The sequence below is a fragment of the Balaenoptera borealis genome, assembly GCF_965194805.1.
Source record: "Balaenoptera borealis genome assembly, chromosome: 2".
Lineage (NCBI taxonomy): Eukaryota > Metazoa > Chordata > Mammalia > Artiodactyla > Balaenopteridae > Balaenoptera > Balaenoptera borealis.
The window spans coordinates 108,159,853-108,187,251 of record NC_138867.1 but is presented as its reverse complement, the minus strand read 5'-3'; the positions used below and the strand labels follow the sequence as shown (position 1 = coordinate 108,187,251).

The 27,399-nt window shown below is 37.1% G+C and overlaps 1 protein-coding gene across 1 annotated transcript in view; it reads left to right on the top strand.

The window, feature by feature from the left end:
- Positions 1-27,399, top strand: part of FBN2 (fibrillin 2) — a 224,140-nt gene that overhangs the window by 72,746 nt on the left and 123,995 nt on the right. Inside the window, exon 7 of the mRNA XM_082380764.1 lies at positions 345-470. Coding sequence (XP_082236890.1) covers positions 345-470 — 126 coding nt within the window. The remainder of the gene's footprint in view (positions 1-344; positions 471-27,399) is intronic.

Below are 27,399 nucleotides of genomic sequence, written 5' to 3'. Positions count from 1 at the left end.
TGGTGAGAAGTTGGAGGATGCTGAGTGCCCATCACCGGGAGAGTAAACACACTAAGTGTTCTGCAGCAAATCAAAGCAAGGGATTGGTTGCCCACATAACAATATGGATGGATTGTAGAAACAAAATTCTGAAAGAAAAAAGCAAGAAACAAAATGAGATCTTTAACATATACCATTTACATAAGTTAAAATGCATACATACAAAGGGATCCTGACTTCTCACACCTCATTCTCTTGAGAACAAGCGAATATCTTCTGTGCATTGAAGAAATATGTATGTACAAATAGACATAGATATTCTGAAAATCAATGATATCTATATTGAAAATACTTTCTTCTTACAGATGTTGATGAATGCCAGGCTATTCCTGGGATATGCCAGGGAGGAAACTGCATCAATACAGTGGGCTCTTTTGAATGCAAATGTCCTGCTGGTCACAAGCAGAGTGAAACTACTCAGAAATGTGAAGGTAAGGGTCTCTATTTTGAGGGACATGTCTAATTGTTGACTCTGATTCCAAGAAAAACATGACTTCATTTTGAGTTTTGGAGGATTTAATCACAATTGTAATTATTTATTTTAATATGAAAGTGAAGGAATAACCTTAGAGTAGTTCTGTATTAGTTTGTGTAATTAATGGGGTTGATTTGGAAAAAGAGCCAATGATCATTTTACATTTGTTATCTCAGTTTCTATGTTGTAGTGAGAATGGGAGTAATCCAGCCATTTATATTTTTCCCTTAATGAAATAGTTTTCTATTTCACTTATGAAATTATATCAAACATTAAAATTGGGTACAGACTAGTTCCTAGGAACGAAGAGAGTGTTTGATTATAGGTGAGAAGGCACAGCCACCGATTGATGAGAGTGGTTGTGACGTTTCCATTAATCATCCAACAATGTATTACTTCTTAGTTGAAATGGAATGAGCCTTTTCTACAGCACGTTTCATCAAAACAACATATAGAATCAAGACACAGTTTGGCGAAAGTCAGTGCCACTCTATTCGCACTTGTCTATGTTCTTTAGGAAAGGGGTCTATTGATGTAATGTAGGCACCACCCAGAGCCCTGAATCCAGTCGTCTCTTTCCTTATTTCCTGCCCAGGCAGCCAAATCCATTTAACCAAAGCCCAGAAAAAATTATTTGATTTAATGTTTGGGATTGGTGGGGAATAGTAGGATTGGAAGAAGTGGTGATTAGAATTTGAAAGCTAAAGGTTTAATGAAGCCTTTACTTTGTGTCTAAGTCATGTTTATTTGAATAGGTCTTAAAAGTGAGTATTATCAATTTTCTTTGGGTTATAGTGTTTCTTTATGTAAAAGATCAAGTGGTATTTCCTTACATAAAATTATTTAGTGTAATTGGTGGCATAATATATCTGGAAAGGCTATAAACTGTTGCTACACTCAGTTACAGGTTTTGAATTATAGTCAGTTTACATATAGTTTATGTAGTATCAATGCAAAAGTGTTGCCATAAGTTTAAAGTTACTGTTTGTTCTAAATAAAAATATGATGATAGCAGTTACTTTTGACCAACTGTCAAAGGTAAGATTTTAATTTTTTATGTGGATTACAATGAATGTAAAATATAGAAGTACTAAAAGATTTAGTTTCAAATGATGCCCTCCCTATTTCTATTATAGCACATTTTATATTTCTGTTCATATGGCAATGAAATTCTCCAAAGAAATCTTTTTTAGTCTGTAAGTTACTAGATCTGTTCAGAAATAAGAAAGGTAACTCCAGAGCTTTGAATATGTCATTAGGGGAGTGGTGGTAGCATTAACAAGAAACTGCAAAGTCAGCTTAATAACTTTGAAAAATTGTGTTACTGATTTTTTTGTATGTGTATTTGTTTATTGACCATCTCACTTCAACACTTGAGTAAGATCATTGAGGACAAAAACTCTATCTTGGTTCATGCTATATCAAAGAGCCTGGAACAGTTCCTGATACATCGTAAGCTATATTGATTAATTGGGAACAGGCTAGATAATAAGTTAAGTTCTTTTACTTGGGTTGAATGTCCAAAAGAAAAGAAAATATGGGGCCAGAGTTGAAATTGTATTTGGAAAGAGGCCAGTGATCTTCATGATGGGGATTTTTCCTTCATCTGACTTTTTTTTTCACTTTCTTAATAATCTTATTTTACTTTGGTTGCAATTCAAAGACCAAGAGCATGAACATTAAGTGCAGTTTAGCATTTTTAGATTTTTGTGTCATTGTCCCTCTTTGGTCACCTGCAGGAAATGCTTTTGAGGTCAGGGACCTTCACTCTCTATTTAAAAGAAAGAACTGTCTTCTGCTTGTTCATTGGGATATCTTCTTAACTAAAATCTTATCCTAAAAGGCTTGTTCTACTGGAAGTTTGAACATATATAGTTTATACTAAATTGGAAAAACGAAATGGTGAGGGAGGATTCATCTCTTAATTTAATGTTTGAAAACTGTGACTCTATATCTATCATTGAGGCCTGTTTTGTTTCACATCATTAGTCGGGTGGATTCTCTTGTGGGATTATTTTTTTTTCTCATGTTCAGTTATAGGCTACTGTCCGAGCAGTTAATCTGAGTCCAAAGCAGAAAGGAATATATGTTTCTCTCTCTCTGTTTGTCTGTAAAAGAATCAGTTATTTTCCCCCATCACTAAGTTAGTATCCCAGATTCAATAAAACCTCTCATGTCTACTAAAGTCATGTCTTATTTTTCCTGGGCCAGATTGGCTACAAAATCTTTTCCTAATTCTGTCATACAATGGGCAAAATTATTCTTTGGTGGAATAAACTATTTATTCACATCCAGAAAGAAAGTCGTTTTAGTTATTTACTCTTTTCAAAGATTCATTCATCTAAATGTCTGTTTAATTTAAATGAAGAAGAAAAGCAGAACATATCAATATAATATGAAATGGTGTATCAGAAGACTGTCCACATTTTTCTTTTTTAAAATAAAATATGTAATTTTGAATTTCAGTCCACTTGGATAAAGCACAAGTAGGTACCAGATGTCCTTGCATGATCCCTCCTTCCAGACTACCTTCTCTGACATTCCTTGAGCTAGTTATTCTTTCCTGGCTTAAATGGAAGGCAGGAAAATAGCATCATTGTATTGGAAAGTTTCCCTTCAGTGGCCCTTTACATGTCAAATAGTTGTTTGCAATTTATTCTGAAGAGTCTTCAGCTTTGCTCCATTACCACAGTATTTAGTTGTTTGGGATTTGTGACAACAAATGTATTTATTTATGCTCATGAAACTCATGAAAGTTGTTGGCACAGTATCGTTAGCTGCTGTTCCAACTCTGATAAACCGTGGAAAATAAACGTCTGTGCTAAACTGAAAGGTACTTACTTTTACTCATATTACCAAAAGTGTATTAACTTTAAAATAAATAATAAGTAAATTCATTGACTATTTCCCCCAAAGAAAACTACATATTAAAAATTGAGATTCAAGTAAGGGGACTGTAAACATTGGAAAACGTTTTAGGTCATTAATTTAAAAAACACAGAACTATCTTTTAAATCTTCTAAAGAAATTTGCAACACTGTAGTTAAAACATAAATCTCCTCTCCCTTAAATAAGAAAGCCCACGCTGCTAAACTCAAATCTACTTTCTGCTCTCATAACAAATAAGGTATTCCTCTATCACAACACTTTTTATTGTGCATTATTAGTAATTTTTTTGTCTGAGTCTGCCTGCAGGTAATTTGCACCAAAATAACATATTAATAAAAGCCAATATTTATGGAGCACTTAATTTATTCTCGACTATACTTAAACCACTTTACATGGGTTTTCTTATTAAATCATAATACAGTGCTGTGAGGTTGGTTACTGTTATTAACCCACTTTACAGAAGAAGAGACTGAGGCACAGAGAGTCTGAGTGACTTTTGCAAGGTTTAATGGCTAGGAAACCATGGAGCCAGGGTTCCAACCTGCTAGATTCATTCCAGAGCTTTCACTCTCAGCAAGCTCTGTTGAGCAAGCAAAGGTGGGTGACCGGGCAGCACACACTCCAACCCATGGACTGTATTTACAGGGGGAAACTCATGGAGACAGCAGCAGCAAAAGGGGTACCTGTTTGCTCATTGCATTCTGTGGTCATGCCCTGAAATCCAGCAAGGCCAGAGTTAGACCCATTTCGGTGATCCTGGTACTGGCTGTGGAGATTTTGCTATATTTTCTATTTATTAAAATGAAAGTTTATTATGTACCACTGTGCTAAAATAATCCATTCTTTATGACTTTAGAATTGAAATTGCAGTGGGGGGCTTCCCTGGTGGCGCAGTGGTTGAGAATCTGCCTGCCAATGCAGGGGACACGGGTTCGAGCCCTGGTCTGGGAAGATCCCACATGCCGCGGCGCAACTGGGCCCGTGAGCCATAACTACTGAGCCTGCGCGTCTAGAGCTTGTGCTCCGCAACAAGAGAGGCCGCAATAATGAGAGGCCCACGCACCACGATGAGGAGTGGCCCCCGCTTGCCGCAACTAGGGAAAGCCCTTGCGCAGAAGAGAGGACCCGGCACAGTCAAAAATAAATAAATAAATAAAAAATAAAGGAATTCCTTTTAAAAAAAAAAAATTGCAGGGGAAGGAGAACAACAGTAGGGAAATGTGGAACCGAACTAATTCTGTCTTTATTCACAGAAGGGAGTCAATACCAGAGGCGAGAAATTAATTGTAAAAGAGGAAGAGGTCAGGGTGTTAATTACAATGAAGCTGATTATAATTTGCTTTTGGCAAAAATATAAGTATTATTTTAAAGGGTGTATATGGTAGTTGTATTGTGAAGAAAGATGTTCTTAAATCATCTTTAAACAAAACGCTGCAAAAATCCTGGTCATCAACTGCAAATGAGCTTCATGGCCCAGTGAAATCACAGCTGATGCAGGAGTCAAAACACAGGCTGCTCCTTTGCAAATAGGTAGGTTAGGACTTTTAAAGTAGGAAACAGGTCAATCTAGCTCTACTTTATGGTGATTGCATTTGTCTATTTCAGGATTTCTTCTCTCTCTACACACACATACACACACATCTACCTACATATCTATGCTCCCTCTCTCTCTCAGCTGCACAGAATTTTATTCATCACAGTATTTGTTTCATGGCATAATCTCATTATTATTCCACCCAAACCCTGCTTTCTTTTTTTCTTTGATTCCCTATCTTAAAGTGTGGAGCAATTTCAGAGGCTTCCACTTGGCCTTCCTCACTATAATAGCTCTTGCCCTACAGGCCAAGCGCTCTCTGTGCCAGCTGTGCCAACTAATAGGTGTGTTCCGACTAATAGACATTTGAGGTCTTGGGAAGGGAATACTGGCTGGGTCCGTGCACCTAGTGGACCCACTGTGACCTGAACCTGGTCCAGAGCTTCATTCATTGCCTGGCTCTTCTGTATCCTCATACTAATGTGGGACCATGATGCCACCTCCAGGTGTCAGTGTCATTTCAGACCCTGTGTCCAAGGGTCCTCTCAATGTTTGGGTGTCATAGCCTGCTTTTTTTAGTTGCTTTAAATAATGTAATAAGCACCCGTGAAACTACCAAAAATAAAAGCCAGGGCCAGGATAATAACCCGTATCGATCATGGTGCTCCCTCAACCACACTTTGTATCCGGATTCTACACTTTTCTGGCTTTTTTAAGATGGTTGTATTACACCTATAGATATTTCACTTATTATTGTTAATTATTATTTCAGTTTTTAAAATTTTACAAAAAAATTTTGATGTGTGGAGCTATTATTATAATGAAATGGTTCATCTATATAGTTGCATGTTGTTCTAGTTCAATCTTTAGAATAGGATATAATATTCCATTATGTGGCTTTATCTTAGTGTGTTTATCCACTTTCTCACTGATGGGCATCGTTTTCTGGTTCTTCCTGTTGTGAGTAGTGGTCAGCACACTTGCAGACACACATACGCTGATTTTCCGGAGGGATATCTACCTCTCTTTTTGATCCCTTCATTTCCCAAAGGGTGACTCATTCACATTTCCACTAGGATTGATGTCTGTGTAGGCAGCTTAGGTCACGAGGTTTAGCATGCTGAGCCTTGTTTCCACCTACTGTCGTTTGATGCCTGATTGGGGAACAAAGAGCCTGACACTCTGCAGTTAGGGTGCCTCCCCCCTCATCCCAGGCCTGTGTGCTGCCTTTCAGAGAAGCATCAGCTGAGCGATCAGTGAGCCCACTCTGGCTTACAGGACTAGACTCCCATCTTCTAGATTACTCCTTAGGTCTTTTCCTCGAGGCTTTGGGCTCATGATACAGATTAAGAAATCATACAGGAGAAGCAAAGATACTGCAAACATTTCCATATCTTTTTTGTTTGTTTTTGTTTTGCACATGTTACAATTTATTTATATTTTCCCAAAGCATTAAGCATTACCTACTCTTTTTTTTTTAATTGAGGTATATACTTGGTTTAGAATATTAAATTAGTTTCAGGTATACAGCATAGTGATTCAATATTTTTATAGGTTATACTCCACTTAAAGTTATTGCAAAATAATGGCTGTATTTCCCTGTGCTCTACAATATATCCTTGTTGCTTATCTATTTTATACATAGTAGTTTGTGTACCATACACCTATCTTGCCCCTCCTACCTTCCCTCTCTCCACTGATATTCACTGGTTTGTTTTCTATATCTGTGAGTCTGCTTCTGTTTTGTATATACATTCATTTGTTTTCTTTTTTAGATTCCACATATAAGTGATAACATACAATATTTGTCTTTCTCTGACTGATTTCAGAAAGCATAATTCTCTCTAGTTCCATCCATGTTGTTGCGAATGGTAAATTTTCATTTTTTATGGCTGAGTAATATTCCATTGTATCTTCTTTATCCATCATATGTGGATGGACACTTGGGTTGTTTCCGTATCCTGGCTATTGAAGCATCACCTCTTCTTAAGCATAGCATTTTCCTGGCAACAGCCTTCAATATTCAGTCTCATTTTTAAGGCATATTAATAGAAGGGATTGAGCCTATAACAACCCAAACTCCTCCTTGAGGACAGGATTAAATTCTGGGCAAGGCCAGCACAATGGCAAAGATTGCTAAAGCTCATCTTCCTGTTAACCTGGTCTTAGTCCCCAGCCTCCTTCGTCCCAGTTCCCCATACCCTCTCTCCTGGAAACAAAATTATTAATTTTATAACACAGGGACAATAATGGAAGCCTTATTTAAATGGAACTACTAGCTTTGAGAATCAAAGCCTGGCTCAACTTGCCATTGCTTCCTGTGTGTGCTAAGCAAAAATGACATCCAGCAGGGTCACTGTGTTTCCATCTCTCTCTCTTTCTCCCTGCCCCCCCATAGAAGGTAGACAGTGACTTGTAATCAAATGAATTGATAGTAAAAGTTCTTTGCACTAAGGAATCTGCTTTTCATGATGCATTTATCTTGGGAGGCAGAGCCTTGAGTGGCTTAGAAACTTTGCATATATATTAAGAGTTAAAATCTAAAATGGAAATCTGAAGCATTTATGCTTTCATAAACCCTTTGGGAAGGGCATATGGACCAGGTTAGCAGTGGGGTTTTCAATTTTGACTTTTAGAAGCCCCCCCATGTGTCTCATGAATGGAAATGTCACATCCAAGAAAGTGAGGCCAGCAGGCAAGAATGATAGAAGTCCAGAGGAGCAGCCAAACAGCAGCCTGGGGCTGACATTTGAGGCAAAATCAGCACGTATCACTTTCTAGGGTATTTATCAGAAGTTGCCAGTCTAAACTCTTTCAGCTTCTGCCCACAAATGACTTCCGCTATTAAAATGCATGCATTAAGTAACTTGGGCGCTACCTTGGCAATCTTAGTCAACTCACAGCAATATTTCATACTGAGTTACTGAAGTGACATCTCTCCCTTAATTTAAACCTAAATGAAATGGTTTTCATGGAAAGTTGCACACACAGTTTTCTATGAAAGCCTGAAGGAGAAAGAGTGCTTTATTTACGGCATTATGGGTAGCATCATCATTACAAACATGAAGTCTGTGAAAAATACATATTCCAAAAGAAAATTATTCAACAAAAAGATATTCTTTAGCTTGTGATCTAGGTTTTGAATCAAAATTAGAAATATTCAGGTCAGGGCTTCCCTGGTGGCACAGTGGTTGAGAATCTGCCTGCCAATGCAGGGGAAACGGGTTCGAGCCCTGGTCTGGGAAGATCCCACATGCCGCGGAGCAACTAGGCCCGTGAGCCACAATTACTGAGCCTGCGCGTCTGGAGCCTGTGCTCCGCAACAAGAGAGGCTGCGATGGTGAGAGGCCCGCGCACGGCGATGAAGAGTGGTCCCCACTTGCCGCAACTAGAGAAAGCCCTCGCACAGAAACGAAGACTCAACACAGTTATAAATAAATAAATAAATAAAAGAACGTGAATTTCTTTTAAAAAAAAAAAAAGCAAACTGGGACTGGGCTATTCATTTCAGTAACAGTCAAGTGGTCTTAGTTTGCAAAAAAAAAAAAACAAAAAAACAAAAGAAATATTCAGGTCACATTTTAACTTTTTTTTTAAACATCTTTATTGGAGTATAATTGCTTTACAATTTAACTTTCTTTTACAAGAAATTTATTTTTTAAAGTTTTCATTCCAAGAACAAGAGGAAAATTGTAGAGAGAAATGACAATTTAAGTTTCAAGTACAATTCAGGAAATAAATGTGGAGAGAGAAGAGAGCATAGGAGCAAATAGTACAAGATTTGGGGCCCAAATGTCAGGGTCTGTGCTCCAGCAGCATGTGGGGACTGTGTGATCTCAAGCAAATTAATGCCTTTATCTTTACAGTAGAGATAATAATGGTCTTTTCTACATAAGGTTTTTATGAGTATTATATAAGATAAAGAAAGCATTTGGCCTTTTTTAGGTCTTTGTTAAAGAAGGCAGGGATATATAGCACAGACAATTTAATTATAAAAGATTCAATAAACCATGTGATTTGAGATCTTAAAAAAATAATTGTAAAAGAGTTCTAATATAACGTTTCAGTTATTACTTGTAGTACAGTTTCCTATAAATAAACTCTTTTAATCTTAAACAAAACAAAACAAAATTGACCTACTAGAGCATATATTTGCCTACTCTGACCAAAATGTTAACAAACAATGAAATGGACCCAAATCCATCATCATTATGAAGGAACATGGAACTGGGGATTTAAGATTATCCATTAATTCCTGATGTCTCACCCTGTTTTTACTCCTCTAGCCCCAGTTTCACCCAAATTACAGAAATGGATATTTGAGACCCAGAGGACTTTTATTTATTAAGCATAACACAATGGTCAGGAAATTGTATTTTAGTGGATTCAGGGAAATTTTCCCAAATGATGGAACCAGTGTTTCCCCAGTGCCATTGTATATTTAAATCCCTTTTTAAAAAAAATATGAAAAAAAGCATGGTAAAGTAGTTTACATGATTCTTGCAGTTCACTTTCTGCTGAAGATCACTGGAAAAATTGAGAGCCTGCAAAAAACCATTCTCAGAGACACAAAAGTAGGTGTGTGTTAGTGATAGAAAAATCTATTCTACCCTGGAATGAAAGGATCAGGTGAACATTTTGAACTTTGACATTAGAAAAAAAAAGATATAAACTCAAATATACTCCCTCATTTATTCATTTTACTAAATCATTGCTGTTTTATAGTAGAAATGTAAAGGCAATAATGCAGGCCAAAATAAACAAAATAGAATGCTGGTTGTACAATATTCTCGATATGTATCTTTAGCTTCTACTGAAAGAGAGAGAGAGAGAGAAAGAAAAGCTATCTCACAAATTACCATGGCTCAGTGCCTGAAGGAAATTAGTCTACTCTAAAGAAATGTCCTGTGTAGTCAGGTAAAAATGTAACAAAATTTGAAATATAATACCTTGATCCATGACTGCATTTTTTACAAGTGTTGTCAGTTACTGACCTTGTGTATACTACATTCACCACCTAGGCATGGAAAAATGTATGAAGGACTGGTGAAAATTTTTACGGGCTGCTAATTAATTTTAGAGCTTCCATTTTAGTCAAGATATAAATAAACAAAGCTGTGATAACGCTTAAGCTGGGTTTCTTTCATAGTCCCAAATTAGGAATCTCTCTTTTTCTTAAATGTAATCCTTTCATATTTCAGTGTAAAGTGTTTCTCATCTATACTCTGCCTTTGCTAGATTTTAGTACAATTAATTATATTTAAGGATAATATGAATGATTTTGAAAATTTTAACTATAGTCTCCTGCTTTATTGGTCAAAAGGTCAAGTAAATTGTTTCTCCAAGTACCTATTGTTTTACTTACTTCCAGAAGACAACTATTTTAAGCAGCTCTTATTTCAAGGGCACAAAATTTAAAATAAACAAACAAATGAATAAATTTAGTTATAGTATGTGCAAGTTTCTTTCAGCGTCATCATATGGATATTAGATGAGTTACTGTGTTTTCTGTGTAAGCTTTGGTTTTCCTAATGGACGGTGGTTTCATAGTTCACATGTTAACATGTCTTTTTCAGTTTAACTATGAAAGCTATCTGAGGTATATTTTTGTCCCAGTCCAGCAGCAGTGCACACCGGACAAATGCAGGGCAAAGTTGCGGGTTTGTACGATCTAGCGTGGCTGAATTCTGGTGATTGGCAGAAGACAATTTGGGCAATGTTTACCAACAGCTGTGCACCATCATACTAAATTTAGTACGGCTTGATTTAACTAGCTGTAGCTGATGCTAATCTGAAGCATAAACATATTTTTCAGCTTTAGGTTTCAACTTCCAAATTCTTGGAAATGCTACCAGGAGTATGTGACTATAAATCAAAATTTCCCTTCTCCCATTTGTGATAGAATATCATAATAGTTCATATCACATAGAAGTAAACAGCTTTTCATTTTGTTCTTATATATATTAGGGACTATGGTGAAGACTTTCTTATCCAGCAAAATCAGTACTATTTTCTAGTTAATAAAAAATGGAAAGAGAAGATAGTAAAAGTGATACATCCTTTAACATTTCAGTTTAACTTAAAACTTTGTGTTGACCTTCGTTTTCCAATCTTCTGTTACAGGGAGTGGGCCTTCTTTTTGAGAGTGGTTTACCAAATGACCTCAGGAACTTTCATTGTCTCATAAACCTCACCCAAATGCTTATGATTTCCAGTTTCATTTCTTTAAATTAAAGCACTCTTGAGTGCAGAATCTTTCTAGATCACGGGTCGACAAACTTTTTCTGTAAAGGGCCAGATAATAAATATTTTTGGAGATGGAAGTCACTTTTTGTTGCAGATATGCAACTCTACCACCCTAATGCAAAAAGCAGCCATAGACATTAAATACATAAATGAATGAGTGTGGCTGTGTTTTAATAAAACTTTCATTACAAAGACAGGCAATAGGCTGCAGTTTGCCAACCCCTGTTCTTGATTATCATGGTTATCACTATTCTTGGCCTATTTCAAATTGTCTTCCCTTTACCTAATTTTATACCTATTTTCTTAGTGACTAGTTAGATGATTTTAGGTGGGTCATGGACAAACAAGTTTTATTTTAATAGTTATAATCTATTAAAATGTCTTAAGGAAAAAAACGTAACTAATGCATCAAAACTATGTGTTTATGAATGTTATTCCTGAAAGTATTATTCATTATAACAAAGTTCAAATTAAAATTTTTTGTAGAGACTTTATTTTTTAGAGCGGTTTTAGGCTCATAGCAAAATTGAGAAGAAGGTATAGAGATTTCTCCTATAGTCCTTGACTCAGCACTGGAGAGCCTCCCCCGTTATCAACATCCCCCACCAGAGTGGTACCTTTGTTACATTGATGAACCTATATGGATGCATCATTATCACCGAAAGCCTGTAGTTTACCTTAGGGTTCACTCTTGGTATTGCACATTGGATTTGGACAAATGAAAACTGACATGTATCCATCATTACAGTATCATAAAGACTATTATCAGTGCCCTAAAAATCCTCTCATTTAAATTTTTTAAATGAGTATGCATATAGAAATATATTAAGTAAAAAGTAATATAAGTGATTCAAGGATATAGCAGTTGGTATGGAGATGTGATTTTTAATGACTAGAATTTTAGAAATGACGTTGTAAGATTTATTATTATTATCATCATTATATTTATTATTATTATTATCACAAAGCTGTTTTACTTCCGAAAATGTGTTCTCCAAACTGAAACTCAGGGTCACCATTATGTTTGCCAGAGAGTTCCAAAGGGAAAGGAATGGGCTGCTAATAAGATCATAATAAATTTAGCTGTATTATCTTTCTTTCTAGGTCTATCTTTCTTATCTCCAATTGTCATCTCCTCTTCTTCCCATCCTTTCTTATAGTATTGCTCTTTTTCTATTCTTCTCTGCTGTCACCTAGACTGTAGTTAGAAACCTGGTCATTCCTGAAATTAGAAGACAATTTCTGTCGACATCATTAACATCATTCCAGGTCATTCTACTCTTAAGCATCTACCTGTATGTGGTCTATGAATCAATGCAGCACTCAAAAAGAAGAGATGTGTATGCTACTGCAGTTAGTATTTTATTTTTAAAATAAAAATTTTCAAACAAAAATATGAGCAAACTTTTTCTAAAACTACTGCTATATGCTTATAGATAAATAGGTTCTGTTTTAACATGAAGGCATATAAGAAAATGCTTTCAATAATGTTGGGAAAAAATATCAAAGGTTGCTTTCTTGTTTTGTTGGGTTCTAAGCACAACAGATTGGAAGCCATTGAAGATATTTTGTAATAGAAAACATTTGAAGTTTGCTAAAAATTTCTCATCTAATACTTTAGTAAATCCATATTGTAAATGTTTAGTTGTTGGCTTAGAAAATTAATTCTTCTTAACAAACTCATAGAATACAGCTAATCACAAATTAAATTATCATAACTTTTCCTCCCACATGGAATATTTTTCCCTTAATTTACCATATGATAGAAAAAATATTTTTTATAGTTAACTAACAAAAAACAGGAGGTATAGCATTCTGGCATTTGTTTGAAACTTGATTTTACATTTAAAAATATTCCCTATAGCTTCAAGATGGAAGATTGTTTATGTTGATGGGCTTTTTTCCAAAAAGTATAATGTTGCATTTTATATAAATCCTGTGTACTAGTGTGGACACACTATTTGTAATGGCTAGTTAATCGAGTATTAATATTTCTATCTGGAATCAAGAAAGTATGTGGATCTCATGGTAAAATATATTCTAGGACATGCTCTTCTTTAAGAAGTTAATTAAAATTTGATTGTGTTTTTCTTTTAGGAATATTGCTATGTTATATGTAACTACTGTCTTTATCATTTGCATAACTTGTGAACAATGGAGTGAGATGAGGGAGAAAAGAAAGGGGAAGATTGTTCTGCCTTCAGTGCTTCATCCCTCACCTCCGGGCTGTCTAAAAAGAGAGAATCCTTAAAGAGGTTGAAGAGTAGTGAGGATCTTTTTTGGAAAGTGTTGCCCATGAACTAGAGTGTAGGAAGGTGAACAAAAGAAGTGGAGCCCGACTCAGATCTGAAGAGTCTCTGCTCTGCATTTCCAGAGCTTGAAAGGCAAAAGATGCATGAGTTTCCCACCTCCCAAGTGAGGACCCCACAGAAAGGAGATGGGTTGGGTGTTCTTGAAAAGAGCTCTTGCCACATGGATTCCTGTAGGGTGGGTGATCCTAGCCTGGGGATAAACTGTCAGAAAACTGGGGCTGATGAGAGAGTTACAAGTGGTCAGATAGAAGAGGTATCCCTGGGATAAGCGGTGAGAAGTGAGAGACCTCAGCATTGAGAGGTTTCCCAAAATATCAGGAAAAGTATTAGGCTTTGGAGCCACCATGCCCAGAGGGCACTGATGCCAGAATCATTCATTCAGAAAAATATTTATTGAGTTCCTGGCACACTACTAGACCCTGGAGAAAGAGTAGTCAACAAACAGATAAAAATCCTTTCTCTCATGCAGGTTACATTATAAAAACAAGGGACAAACAGTAAACAAGTAAAAATCTACACCATGTCTGTCAGATGTGAAAAAGCCATCAGAAAAGCAAAGCTGGGTGAGAATGAGGGTGTGAAGGGGGTGAGGGGAAAACCATGGCTGTGTGGGGAGGCGGATGCCTGACAGGGACCAGCAAGTGCAGTGGCTCTGAAGCAGGGGCATGCCTGAGGGATGGAGAGAATGTTAAAGAGGCCAGTGTGACTGGAGCCACAGGGGTAAGGAGGGCCGTAACTAAGAAGTGACAGGTTTAGAGATGCAGTCTGGTGCCAGATTTTGTGGGGCTTTGCAGGCCCAGGTAAGTACTTTGGACTTTAGTTTGAGTTCTCAAAACGAGAGCCAGTGGAGAGTTTTGAGCAGAGGAGTGAAATATTCTGATCTCCATTTAAAAAGATTTGCTCTGGCTGCTGGGTGGTAAAAAGATAAGGGAACATGTGGATGCAGGGAGAGCAATTAAAAAGCTATTGCAGTAGTGTGAGATTTGATGATAGCTTAGACCAGCAGTTTATTGGTAAACGTGATGAGAAATGGTTGAATTTCATGTATTTTGAAGGTTGAACCAACAGAATTTGTTGAGGGTCTCTTGTGAGCTGGGGAAACAAAAGAATTGAGTAGTTCCAAGGTTTTCGGAATGGAGGTCACACAGTTCCCATTAACTGAGATGGAGAACATCTGTGGGTAGTACATAGTTGGGTGGGGGGGTAGATACCATGACCTCAGCTTTAGATGGTTAATTTGAGGCACCTGTTAGACATTCAGGTAGCCATTTGTAGTTGCATATATGGGTTAAGGTCCAGGGCAAGGTCGAGGCTCACGATATAAATTTGGGAGTCTTCAGTTTGTAGCTGATGTTTAAAGCCACGAGAATAGATAGATCATAAAGGGAGCATTTTGATAGAGAAGAATCCAAGGGCTGAGCCCTAGAACATTTCAACACTTAGAGGTCCAGGAGATGAGAAACAACCAGCAAAGGAGACTGAGAAGGAAAAATCTGTGAGATAACATCTCCACCAACCAAGTAAAATCTTTGTTACCAGTACCTGTCCTCTCTCCTCCCCACTACAGCATTGAAAGAACTCATAATAGCTGCTGTCTTGGGAGGGAGGAATAGGAAAATAGAAGGAAAAAAGACGACCATATCTCCTCCACTGCTGAAGGCTTCTAAGCCTCCTCAGGCTCAAACTGGGGAGGAGGAAAAGCTTTAACTGGATGAGGAATTAGAACTATGTGGTTTGTTGCATTTGAGCAGACATTTTGTTCATCTGAAAAGGGTAGGAAAACCTAAGGGAGCTGCCTGAAATTTCCTAGGGTCAAGAAAGAACTGGTCAAAAGAAAATGTGCAAGATGGCAGTGGGAGAAATAAAAAGTTGCTTTCTCTTGCACCCTTATGGTTTCACATACTCATTACCACATATTTTCTCAGTTTATTTGAAAACATTTCAACTTCATGACTTATAGTTGTAAGTCTACAGGCAAAAGTTTAACTTTTGCATAAATCATCAGACAGATCCTGTGAGTAATTTAAAGAAAAGTGAATTCCAAACATGAAGGTCTTTCAGAATCTCAGTGAAGACCCCTGAGGTGCTTCAGTGTCCTTGAGAATTGTCCAGATTACTTCCTGGGGATAAGCAACAATTCTGTCTTGTACCATAAAGCAGTCATTCAATATGTTGTGCAAATGTGTCTGTGCTCTGTCAGCCCAGAGTGTGACCCCAGTGAGGTCCAATCAGTCTTGGTGAGTTTTCCCAGTCAGCCATTTTGAATTTGCCACTTTGCACACAGAATGCTAGTGGATGAGTTGTTGGATTTATGCAACTCCATCACCTCCTTGAGCAAATCAAATTGTGTGCTTTACAGGCTGAGTGAGCCTTAGGAGTGACCCCTGCATACTTACACCTACACAATCCAATCTGTGCACGTACACAGATATGTCTGTGCAGTTCAGTGTATGTACAGTTACATATTGAATTTAAACTGGATATATATGAATGAAATCTGTCAGGTGAATAAGGAAATCAGCCAAACCCAGGAAAATACAACTGTAACAATTCAAAGATTAACTTTTTTAATAAGAATTGCATATGGTATGTGTCTTAGTAACTGGGCATACCATTTTTGTTGAATTTATTTCCTTTTATGGCGATAAGTATGAAAAGCACAGAGGCTAATGAATATTTATATAATAATTCTATAATGGAAGGTAGGACACATTTTCACTGAATGCCGTTTATTTAGAAAATACAAAATAAATGCCTTGATGCATCATCAAATTATTGATGAAAGATCAAGATTTCTTAAATTAAGGTTCCTACTACATTATGCCAAAATACATTTAAAAATCCCGAGGGTTTTATGATTATGTCTTAATATATTGATGTTTAAAAGGAAAAATGGGAACAGAAAATATTAAATGCTTGCATCTTTGCCAAGTCCAAATGGTTATAGTAAATTTAACTTCGGAATTTCCTGACTCTTATGTTGTTAAAATTGTAGGTTTTACTCAACATTAAAAGAGGCTTTCAATTTAATTTTTCTATATTAAAATTTTTTAAGGTAATTATGGAGGGCAGAGAAAATTGGAAGAAAGAAAGATTTTAGAAGACATGGTTTAAACAGTTCATCACTCAATTGTTAGAAATATTCTTTTACAGAAGCTCAATGTCATCCTTTTAAGTCTTCAGTATTTTGCAGCCTGTAAATAATTTGGTCTTACTTGTCTTGGACTAACAAAAGGTAACAAAATATTGCCACCCTGAGTAAATAAAAAAAAAAACAGAAAAGAAAATAGAAAGAAAAGGAAAAACCACTGCTGGTAAATAGCTACACTTCCCAAGAGATATCATTTGGGGATGCAGACCAAAAATTTAAACTCATACTGTTTGACTATGTTATCAGAAATTTTCATGTATTTTGAAATACAAATAGCTCTCCAATTGTTGTTGCAGTCTTAAAAACACTATGATGGAATTGCCTCTTGCTGCCATTACTTCATGCCTGAGTTACTCCAAATTAGTATTTAGAAAGATGCACTCTTGGTTTCAGGCCAAAAAGGAGCCATGCATTACATTGCTACAGTCGTAGAAGAAAATGCTATTATTTTGCCTAAGCGGACAAAAAAACTCTTAATTTAAAAGGTTCCTTTACTGCCTATTAATGTTATCACACAGAGTATTTTAAATATATTTCCCTAGATCAATAACTAGAGGAAAAGGGACAAAGAAGGTATATATAATCATACTATAGTAAAACCCTGAAATAACACAAAAAATTGATATTACATAGTAGATAACAAGCTTTAATCCTCCATACATTAGATGTACAGTGGATCATGGTGTTTTCCACGATCCTAAAAAAATATCCTTTCCTTTCCATCTTTCCCTTGAGCCACTGCCCTCTCTTTTCCTTCCTTTCACATCACACTTAGGGATTATCTACATTCTTTCTTTCTTCTGACTTACTCTAGAACCCATTGTAACCTAGAGAATATCCCTACCAGTCAAGTGAAACTAATTTCAACCAGCTCACTAGGTGGACTTTTCCCATTTCTTATGTTACCTGCCATTCCTGCCTGCCGCCCCCGCCAAAAAAAAAAAACCCACCAACAACATCTATACGCAGTTGGCTCCCAGAAATGGAACCCAGATCTCTCCTGAGCTTCCCACCTTTGTATGCAGCTGCGTACCAGACATGTATGCTTTGATGCCCCCCAGTTATCTCAAACTCTGTGTGTACCTTACCAGCATTTCTCAAGCCCCTTGTCTCAGTGATTGGCCCAACTATCCACTTTCTAGCCCAAGGCATAAATCTGGATAGCACTCTTAATACCTCCCTTTCCTGATACAACCATTTTATCACCAAGAATTTGGATGGATTCCACATCTTAAATATATTTTGAATCCATCCACTTCACTCTGCCTTTATCACCACGGTCTCTTTTCTGGATTACTGAGACAGCTTTCTTTGAGGTCTCCCTATCTCCTACTTGTTCTTCTCAATCTTTTTTCCACATTGCAGCCACGATGATTTTTCTAGAACACAGATTTGGTCCTGTCCCTCCTGAGTCTCCTGTTCTCGAGACAGAGTTTCTGCATGTCATCCTCTGCTTACATCTCTAGGCTTGTTTCTTTCTATGCAGTCTGTGATTCAGACACATTAACATTTACTTGTTCTTCAGGTTGTGCTCTTTGTTGCCTTGTCTTTGTGCCCTCTTCTCTCTGCTTGGATAACAATACTCTGTTTCATTTTCATAGCCTGTTTTAGATCTATTTGCCTGTTATGTTTCAGTTTAACTGTCACTTTCCTGTGTAAGTCTCTCCTGACCCGTTTCTCCTCTGCATTCCTTTGTCACCCTGCAGTACTCCTGCTTTAGTATTTATCACACCATATTGTCGTCAGGGATAATTCTGATCTCCTGCCCATCACAGCCAGCTTCTGGGGAAGGATTCCAGCAAACCCCTGGTTTCAGCTATAGTTACAGCTTAGCAATTCTATTTCTGGTCCAAGGAAATTTTCATCTTGTATTTTGAAACCAGCTGGGTCTTTTTGTTTTGTCTTTTTTGTATGTTATCTGTCATTGTTCCGTGTTTGCAGCAGAGGGGGAGTACCAAAAAATCCTGACTAGAAGTTAAAGTCTGCATGATTAATAAGCTGTCCAGGTGATTCTTATGCACATTAAAGTTTTGTAACATCTGTGCTCTATTTTATTCTATTGAGAAGACTGAAGCTATTTGACATGAACTTATTCAACCTCAGATTCCCTCTATTACTACATCCTCATTTTCCATTTTCCCTGCCTTTGATGATGTGTCTTCCCATCTTTCCAGAGTAGAATGTTCTAGCTTCATGCTTAATTCCATCACCTTTCTAGACCCCTTCTAACTCTTGCTATTAATAAATTCATTTTCTAGCTTGCATCTCTTCTCTTTCCTGACTCTTACTCTTTACCTACAATCAAGGCCATCCTAAACCACGTTAACACAAAAGCTCTCTCCTCCATCTCTTTGCTCACCTCTCACTATACCGTTTTTTTCTGACTTTCTTCACTACAGTCGCCTAAAAGCTTAGTTTGTACCAGCAATCTTAAGTTCCTTAGCACCTGTTTCTTATCCTTTCGTAAAATTACCTTTATTCTCTTGAATCCCTCATAGCATTCGCTATTCTTGATTACCCTGTTTCTTCTTCAGTATCATTCCTTGGTGTATTAGTTTCTTATCGCTGCTGTAACATATTGCTGTAAACTTAGTGGCTTAAAACAACACGGATTTATTATCTTACAGTTCTGGGGATCAGAAGTTTAAAATGGATCTCACTGGGCTGAAATCAAGGTGTTCACAGGACTGCGTTTCTTCTGGAGTCCCTAGGGGGAATCCATTTTCTTGACTTTTCCAGCTTCTGGAAGCTGACCTCATACCTTGGCTAGTGGCCTCCTTTCTCTTCAAATCTAGCAGTGTGGCATCTTCAAAGCTCTCACTGAATCTGACACTTCTGCCTCCTTCTTCTGTTCAAAAGGACCCTTGATTATGTTGCAGCCAGGACAAGATAATCCACAGTCCTCTCCCCATTGCAAAACCAATCAATTAATAATCTTAATTCCCCTTTGTCATGTAAACTAACATATTCACAGGTCTCCAGGATTGGGGCTCTGATGTCATTGGTGGGCTATTATTCTACCTACCACACTTGACTTGATTAAAATTTAAATAGCCTTTCAATAATTCTGGTGACCTCTTTTTCGTTTTTCTTTATTCTCGCTTGATTTTCTTCCTTCAAGTGAATATATCTCCTTTGTAAATATCTTTAACACCCTCTCTTATGTTCTCTTCTCTTTCCTTTATATTCTCATCTTACTGATTTTATTCACATTTATGGTTTCAACTGTCTTTATCCATAGATAGATGCCAATAACTTTCTAAAGATTTAGCCTGAATTTTCAGCTGTTTTCTACATATTATTAGCTTGAAATGTTAATGCTGAAACCATCAACTTTGCCAAAAATATAGTTTCTTTACTTCACTAACTTTAATATTAGCTCAGTAATGAAGCCTTATTGTTCCTTTCCCGTACTCTCGCTTTGACTTTCAGGACCTATATTCATTTCATTTATTCTTTTTTTTTTTAAACGTCTTTATTAGAGTATAATTGCTTTACAAAGGTGTGTTAGTTTCTGCTTTATAACAAAGTGAATCAGCTATACATATACATACATCCCCATATCTCCTCCCTCTTACGTCTCCCTCCCACCTTCCCTATCCCACGCCTCTAGGTGGTCACAAAGCACCGAGCTGATCTCCCTGTGCTATGCGGCTGCTTCCCACTAGCTATCTATTTTACATTTGGTAGTATATATAAGTACATGCCACTCTCTCACTTCGTGTCAGCTTGCACTTCCCCCTCCCGTGCCCTCAAGTCTGTCTGTACGTTTGCGTCTTTATTCCTATCCTGCCCCTAGGTTCATCAGAAACATTTTTATTTTCTTTTTTAGATTCCATATATCTGTGTTAGCATACGGTATTTGTTTTTCTCTTTCTGACTTACTTCACTCCGTATGACAGACTCTAGGTCCATCCATCTCACTACAAATAACTCAATTTCGTTTCTTTTTATGGCTGAGTTACATTCCATTGTGTATATGTACCACATCTTCTTTACCATTCATCTGTCCATGGACACTTAGGTTGCTTCCATGCCCTGGCTATTGTAAATAGAGCTGCAATGAACATTATGGTACATAACTCTTTTTGAATTATGCTCTGCTCAGGGTATATGGCCAGCAGTGGAATTGCTGGGTCGTATGGTAGTTCTATTTTTAGTTTTTTAAGGAACCTCCATACTGTTCTCCATAGTGGCTGTATCAATTTACATTCCCACCAACAGTGCAAGAGGGTTCCCTTTTCTCCACACCCCCTCCAGCATTTACTGTTTGTAGATTTTTTGATGATGGCCATTCTGACTGGTGTGAGGTGATACCTCATTGTAGTTTTGATTTGCATTTCTCTAATGATTAATGATGTTGAGCATCCTTTCATGTGTTTGTTGGCAATCTGTATATCTTCTTTGGAGAAATGTCTATTTAGGTCTTCTGCCCATTTTTGGATTGGGTTGTTTGTTTTTTTGATATTGAGCTGCATGAGCGGCTTGTATATTTTGGAGATTAATCCTTTGTCAGTTGCTTCGCTTGCAGATATTTTCTCCCAGTCTGAGGGTTGTCTTTTCGTCTTGTTTATGGTTTCCTTTGCTGTGCAAAAGCTTGTAAGTTTCATTAGGTCCCATTTGTTTATTTGTGTTTTTATTTCCATTTCTCTAGGAGGTGGGTCAAAAATTATCTTACTGTGATTTATGTCTGCCTATGTTTTCCTCTAAGAGATTTATAGTGTCTGGCCTTACATTTAGGTCTTTAATTCATTTTGAGTTTATTTTTGTGTATGGCATTAGGGAGTGTTCTAATTTCATTCTTTCACATGTAGCCGTCCAGTTTTTCAAGCACCACTTACTGAAGAGGCTGTCTTTTCTCCATTGTATATTCTTGCCTCCTTTATCAAAAATAAGGTGACCATATGTGCATGGGTTTATCTCTGGGCTTTCTATCCTGTTCTATTGATCTATATTTCTGTTTTTGTGACAGTACCATACTGTTTTGATTACTGTAGATTTGTAGTATTGTCTAAAGTCAGGGAACCTGATTCCTCCAGCTCCAGCTTTCTCAAGATTGCTTTGGCTATTCGGGGTCTTTTGTGTTTCCATTCAAATTGTGAAATTTTTTGTTCTAGTTCTGTGAAAAATGCCATTGTTAGTTTGATAGGGATTGCATTGAATCTGTAGATTGCTTTGGGTAGTATAGTCATTTTCACAATGTTGATTCTTCCAATCCAAGAACATGGTATATCTCTCCATTTTTTGTATCATCTTTATTTCATCAGTGTCTTATAGTTTTCTGCATACAGGTCTTTTGTCTCCTTAGGTCTTTTTATTCCTAGGTATTTTATTCTTTTTGTTGCAATGGTAAATGGGAGTGTTTCCTTAATATCTCTTTCAGATATTTCATCATTAGTGTATAGGAATTCAAGAGATTTCTGTGCATTAATTTTGTATCCTGCTACTTTACCAAATTCGTTGATTAGCTCTAGTAGTTTTCTGGTAGCATCTTTAGGATTCTCTATATATAGTATCATGTCATCAGCAAACAGTGACAGCTTTAACTCTTCTTTTCCAATTTGGACTCCTTTTATTTCTTTTTCTTCTCTGATTGCTGTGGCTAAAACTTCCAAAACTGTGTTGAATAATAGTGGTGAGAGTGGACAGCCTTGTCTTGGTCCTGATCTTAATTGAAATGGTTTCAGTTTTCCACCTTTGAGAACAGTATTAGCTGTGGGTTTGTCATATATGGCTTTTATTATGTTGAGGTAAGTTCCATCTGTGCCTACTTTCTAGAGGTTTTTTTTAATCATAAATGGGTGTTGAATTTTGTCAAAAGCTTTTTCTGCATCTATTGAGGTTATCATATGGTTTTTCTCCTTCAGTTTGTTAATATGGTGTATCACATTGATTGATTTGCATATATTGAAGAATCCTTGCATTCCTGGGATAAACCCCCTTGATCATGGTGTATGATCCTTTTAATGTGCTGTTGGATTCTGTTTGCTAGTATTTTGTTGAGGATTTTTACATCTATGTTCATCAGTGATATTGGCCTGTACTTTTCTTTCTTTGTGACATCTTTGTCTGGTTTTGGTATCAGGGTGATGGTGGCCTCTGGTAGAATGGTAGAATGAGTTTGGGAGTGTTCCTCCCTCTCCTATATTTTGGAAGAGTTTGAGAAGGATAGTTGTTAGCTCTTCTCTAAACGTTTGATAGAATTCGCCTGTGAACCATCTGGTCCAGGGCTTTTGTCTTTTAGAAGATTTTTAATAGCAGTCTCAATTTCAGTGCTTGTGATTGGTCTGTGTATATTTTCTATTTCTTCCTGGTTCAGTCTCGGAAGGTTGTGCTTTTCTAAGAATTTGTCCATTTCTTCCAGGTTGTCCATTTTATTGGCATATAGTTGCTTGTAGTAATCTCTCATGATCCTTTGTATTTCTGCAGTGTCAGTTGCTACTTCTCCTTTTTCATTTCTAATTCTATTGATTTGAGTCTTCTCACTGTTTTTCTTGATGAGTCTGGCTAATGGTTTATCAATTTTGTTTATCCTCTCTAAGAACCAGCTTTTAGTTTATTGATCTTTGCTATTGTTTCCTTCATTTCTTTTTCATTTATTTCTGATCTGATCATTATGATTTCTTTCCTTATGCTAACTTTGGGGTATTTTTGTTCTTCTTTCTCTAATTGCCTTAGGTGTAAGGTTAGGTTGTTTATTTGAGAATTTTCTTGTTTCTTGAGGTAGGATTGTATTGCTAAAAAGTTTCCTCTTAGAACTGCTTTTGCTGCATCCCATATGTTTTGCATCGTCGTGTTTTCATTGTCATTTGTTTCTAGGTAGTTTTTTGATTTCCTTTTTGATTTCTTCAGTGATCTCTTGATAGTGTATTGTTTAGCCTCCATGTGTTTGTATTTTTAACAGTTTTTTTCCTGTAATTGATATCTATTCTTATAGCGTTGTGGTCAGACAAGATACTTGATATGATTTCAATTTTCTTAAATTTACCAAGGCTTGATTTGTGACCCAGGATATGGTCTATCCTGGAGAAGGTTTCATGAGCACTTGAGAAGAAAGTGTATTCTGTTGTTTTTGGATGGAATGTCCTATAAATATCAATTAAGTCCATTTTGTTTAATGTGTCATTTAAAACTTGTGTTTGCTTATTTATTTTCATTTTGGATGATCAGTCCACTGGTGAGAGTGGGGTGTTAAAGTCCCCTACTATGACTGTGTTACTGTCAATTTCCCCTTTTATGGCTGTTGGCATTTGCCTTATGTATTGAGGTGCTCCTATGTTGGGTGCATAAATATTTACAATTGCTATATCTTCTTCTTGGATTGATCCCTTGATCATTATGTAGTGTCCTTCTTTGTCTCTTGTAATAGTCTTTATTTTAAAGTCCATTTTGTCTGATATGAGAACTGCTACTCCAGCTTTCTTTTGATTTCCATTTGCATGGAATACTTTTTTCCATCCCATCACTCTCAGTCTGTATGTGTCCCTAGGTCTGAAGTGGGTCTCTTGTAGACAGCATACATACGGGTCTTGTTTTTGTATCCATTCAGCCAGTCTATGTCTTTTGGTTGGAGCATTTAATCCTTTTACATTTAAGGTAATTATCGATATGTATGTTCCTATTACCATTTTCTTAATTGTTTTGGGTTTGTTTTTGTAGGTCTTTTCCTTCTCTTGTGTTTCCTGCCTAGAGAAATTCCTTTAGCATTTGTTGTAAAGCTGGTTTGGTGGTGCTGAATTCTGTTAGCTTTTTCTTGTCTGTTACTGTTTTAATTTCTCTGTTGATTCTGAATGAGATCCTTGCCAGGTAGAGTAATCTTGTTTGTAGGTTTTTCCCTTTCATCACTTTAAATATGTCCTCCCACTCCTTTCTGACTTGCAGAGTTTCTGCTGAAAGATCAGCTGTTAACCTTATGGGGATTCCCTTGTATGTTATTTGTTGTTTTTCCCTTGCTGCTTTTAATATTTTTTCTTTGTATTTAATTTTTGATAGCTTGATTAATATGTGTCTTGGCGTGTTTCTCCTTGGTTTTATCCTGTATCGGACTCTCTGTGCTTCCTGGACTTGATTGACTATTTCCTTTCCCATATTAGGGAAGTTTTCAACTCTAATCTCTTCAAATATTCTCTCAGTCCCTTTCTTTTTCTCTTCTTCTTCTGGGACCCCTATAATTTGAATGTTGTTGCGTTTAATGTTGTCCCAGAGGTCTCTGAGACTGTCCTCAATTCTTTTCATTCTTTTTTCTTTATTCTGCTCTGCAGTAGTTAATTTCCACTCTTTTATCTTCCAGGTCACTTTTCCATTCTTCTGCCTCAGTCATTGTGCTATTGATTCCTTCTAGAGAATTTTTAATTTCATTTTTTGTGTTGTTCATCATTGTTTGTTTGCTCTTTAGTTCTTCTAGGTCCTTGTTAAACGTTTCTTGTATTTTCTCCATTCTATTTCCAAGATTTTGGATCATCTTTACTATCATTACTCTAAATTCTTTTTCAGGTAGCTGCCTATTTCCTCTTCATTTATTTGGTCTTGTGGGTTTTTACCTTGCTCCTTCATCTGCTGTGTGTTTCTCTGTCTTCTCATTTTCCTTAACTTACTGTGTTTGGGGTCTCCTTTTTGCAGGCTGCAGGTTTGGAGTTCCCGTTGTTTTTGGTGTCTGCCCTCCGTGGCTAAGGTTGGTTCAGTCGGTTGTGTAGGATTCCTGGTGGAGGGGACTAGTGCCTGTGTTCTGGTGGATGAGGCTGGATCTTGTCTTTCTGGTGGGTAGGACCGCATCCGGTGGTGTGTTTTGGGGTGTCTGTGAACTTAGTATGATTTTAGGCAGCCTCTCTTCTAATGGGTGGGGTTGTGTTCCTGTCTTACTAGTTGTTTGGCATAGGGTGTCCAGTACTGTAACTTGCTGGTCGTTGAGTGGAGCTGGGTCTTTGTGTTGAGATGGAGATCTCTGGGAGAGCTTTCGCCGTTTGATATTACGTGGAGCCGGGAGGTCTCTGATGGACCAAAGTCCTGAACTCGGCTCTCCCACCTCAGAGGCACAGGCCTGACACCCCGCCGGAGCACCAAGACCTTGTCAGCCACATGGCTTTTGGGAAGTCTGAGGTCTTCTGCCAGCGTTCCATAGGTGTTCTGTAGAAGTTGTTCCACATGTAGATGTATTTCTGATGTATTTGTGGGGAAGAAGGTGATCTCCACCTCTTACTCCTCTGCCATCTTGAAGGTCTCCCTTTCACTTATTCTTTCTTCTCCTAGTCCCACCATCATTAACTGGAGCTTAGACCATATCTGTCTCTGACCCCATTTTTACCCTAGCACTGTTCTTCTTTATCAACACTGGCACAAAGCATTGCCAAAAGTAATCATTCTTTTTTTTTTTGGCTGTGCTGGGTCTTCGTTGTGGCATGTAGGCTCTTCATTGCGGCACACAGGCTTCTCTAGTTGTGGCATGTGGGCTCCAGAGTGCTTGGGCTCAGTAGTTACGGTGCCCTGGCTCTGTAGTTGTGGCACACGGGCTCTCTAGTTGTGGTGCGTAGGCTCAGTAGCTGCAGTGTGCGGGCTTAGTTGCCCCACAGCATGTGGGATCTTAGTTCCCCAATCAGGAATCGAACCCACGTCTCCTGCATTGGAAGGCAGATTCTTAACCACTGGACCACCAAGTAAGTCCCCCAGAAGTAATATTCTTATTCCCTTTCTCCTGCATAGTGATTTGGTTGCTCCCTGTTGCTACAGAGCAAGGAAAGATTGCTGAGAATGTCATTCTAACCTTCTAGTTGTATCTTCTACTCCTTATAAATACCTGCAGCTCATGCGAAACTCTTCATTCCTCATCCATAGTTTTTGGCTTATAGTTTTTCCCATCTTCTCTGCCTGTTTAAATTCTGCCCCATTCTTTAGGGTCTTTTATCAACTACTATGTTCTCCAAGAACTTTTCCTGTTTAGCATAATTAAATTGAAGTAGCATATTGTTAATCTTATATGGTGGAATCAATCATATCATGCCTTGTTTTAAATTTACCTACTTAATAAATTATAAATTCATGATGGTTAGAGATTATGTATGGCTGATACATGTCATATGACAAATCAAAGGCCTTTAATCAGCAATTACTTAATGAGTTCATGAATGAATGGTAGATGCTGAATTAAAATCTATTTATTTGATTTAAAGAGAGAAAATTGAGAGTTATAAAGAATGAATAGCATTTTCATTAATATTTCTTATGAACGTAGATGCAAATATCTTCAAGAAAACATGAGCACACTAAATCCAGCCACATATAAAAATGATTATACATCATTATCAATTAGGATTTATCCCAGGAACGCAAGTTGGTTCAGCATCTGAAAATCAAGTAATGTAATATATTATATAAGTGGAATAAAGGACAAAAGCCATATGATCATCTCAATATGTGCAGGAAAAGTATTTGAAAAATATCTGACACCCTTTCATGATAAAAATGATCAATAAATTAGGAATAGAAGGGTACATTCTCAATCTGATAAAGGACATATATAAAAAACTATGGCTAACATCATACTAACTGGCAAAAGAATCAATGCTTCCCTGAAGATCAGGAATAAAATAGATGTTCACTCTCACAACTTCTATTCAACATTGTGGTGGAGGTTCTAGCCAGGGCAGTTAGGAAAGAAAAGGAAATAAAAAGTATCCAGGTTGGAAAGGGAGAAAAACTATTTGCAGATGGCACGCATTCAATGGATAAGGGATCAACTAAAATGAGTAAGGTATCCACT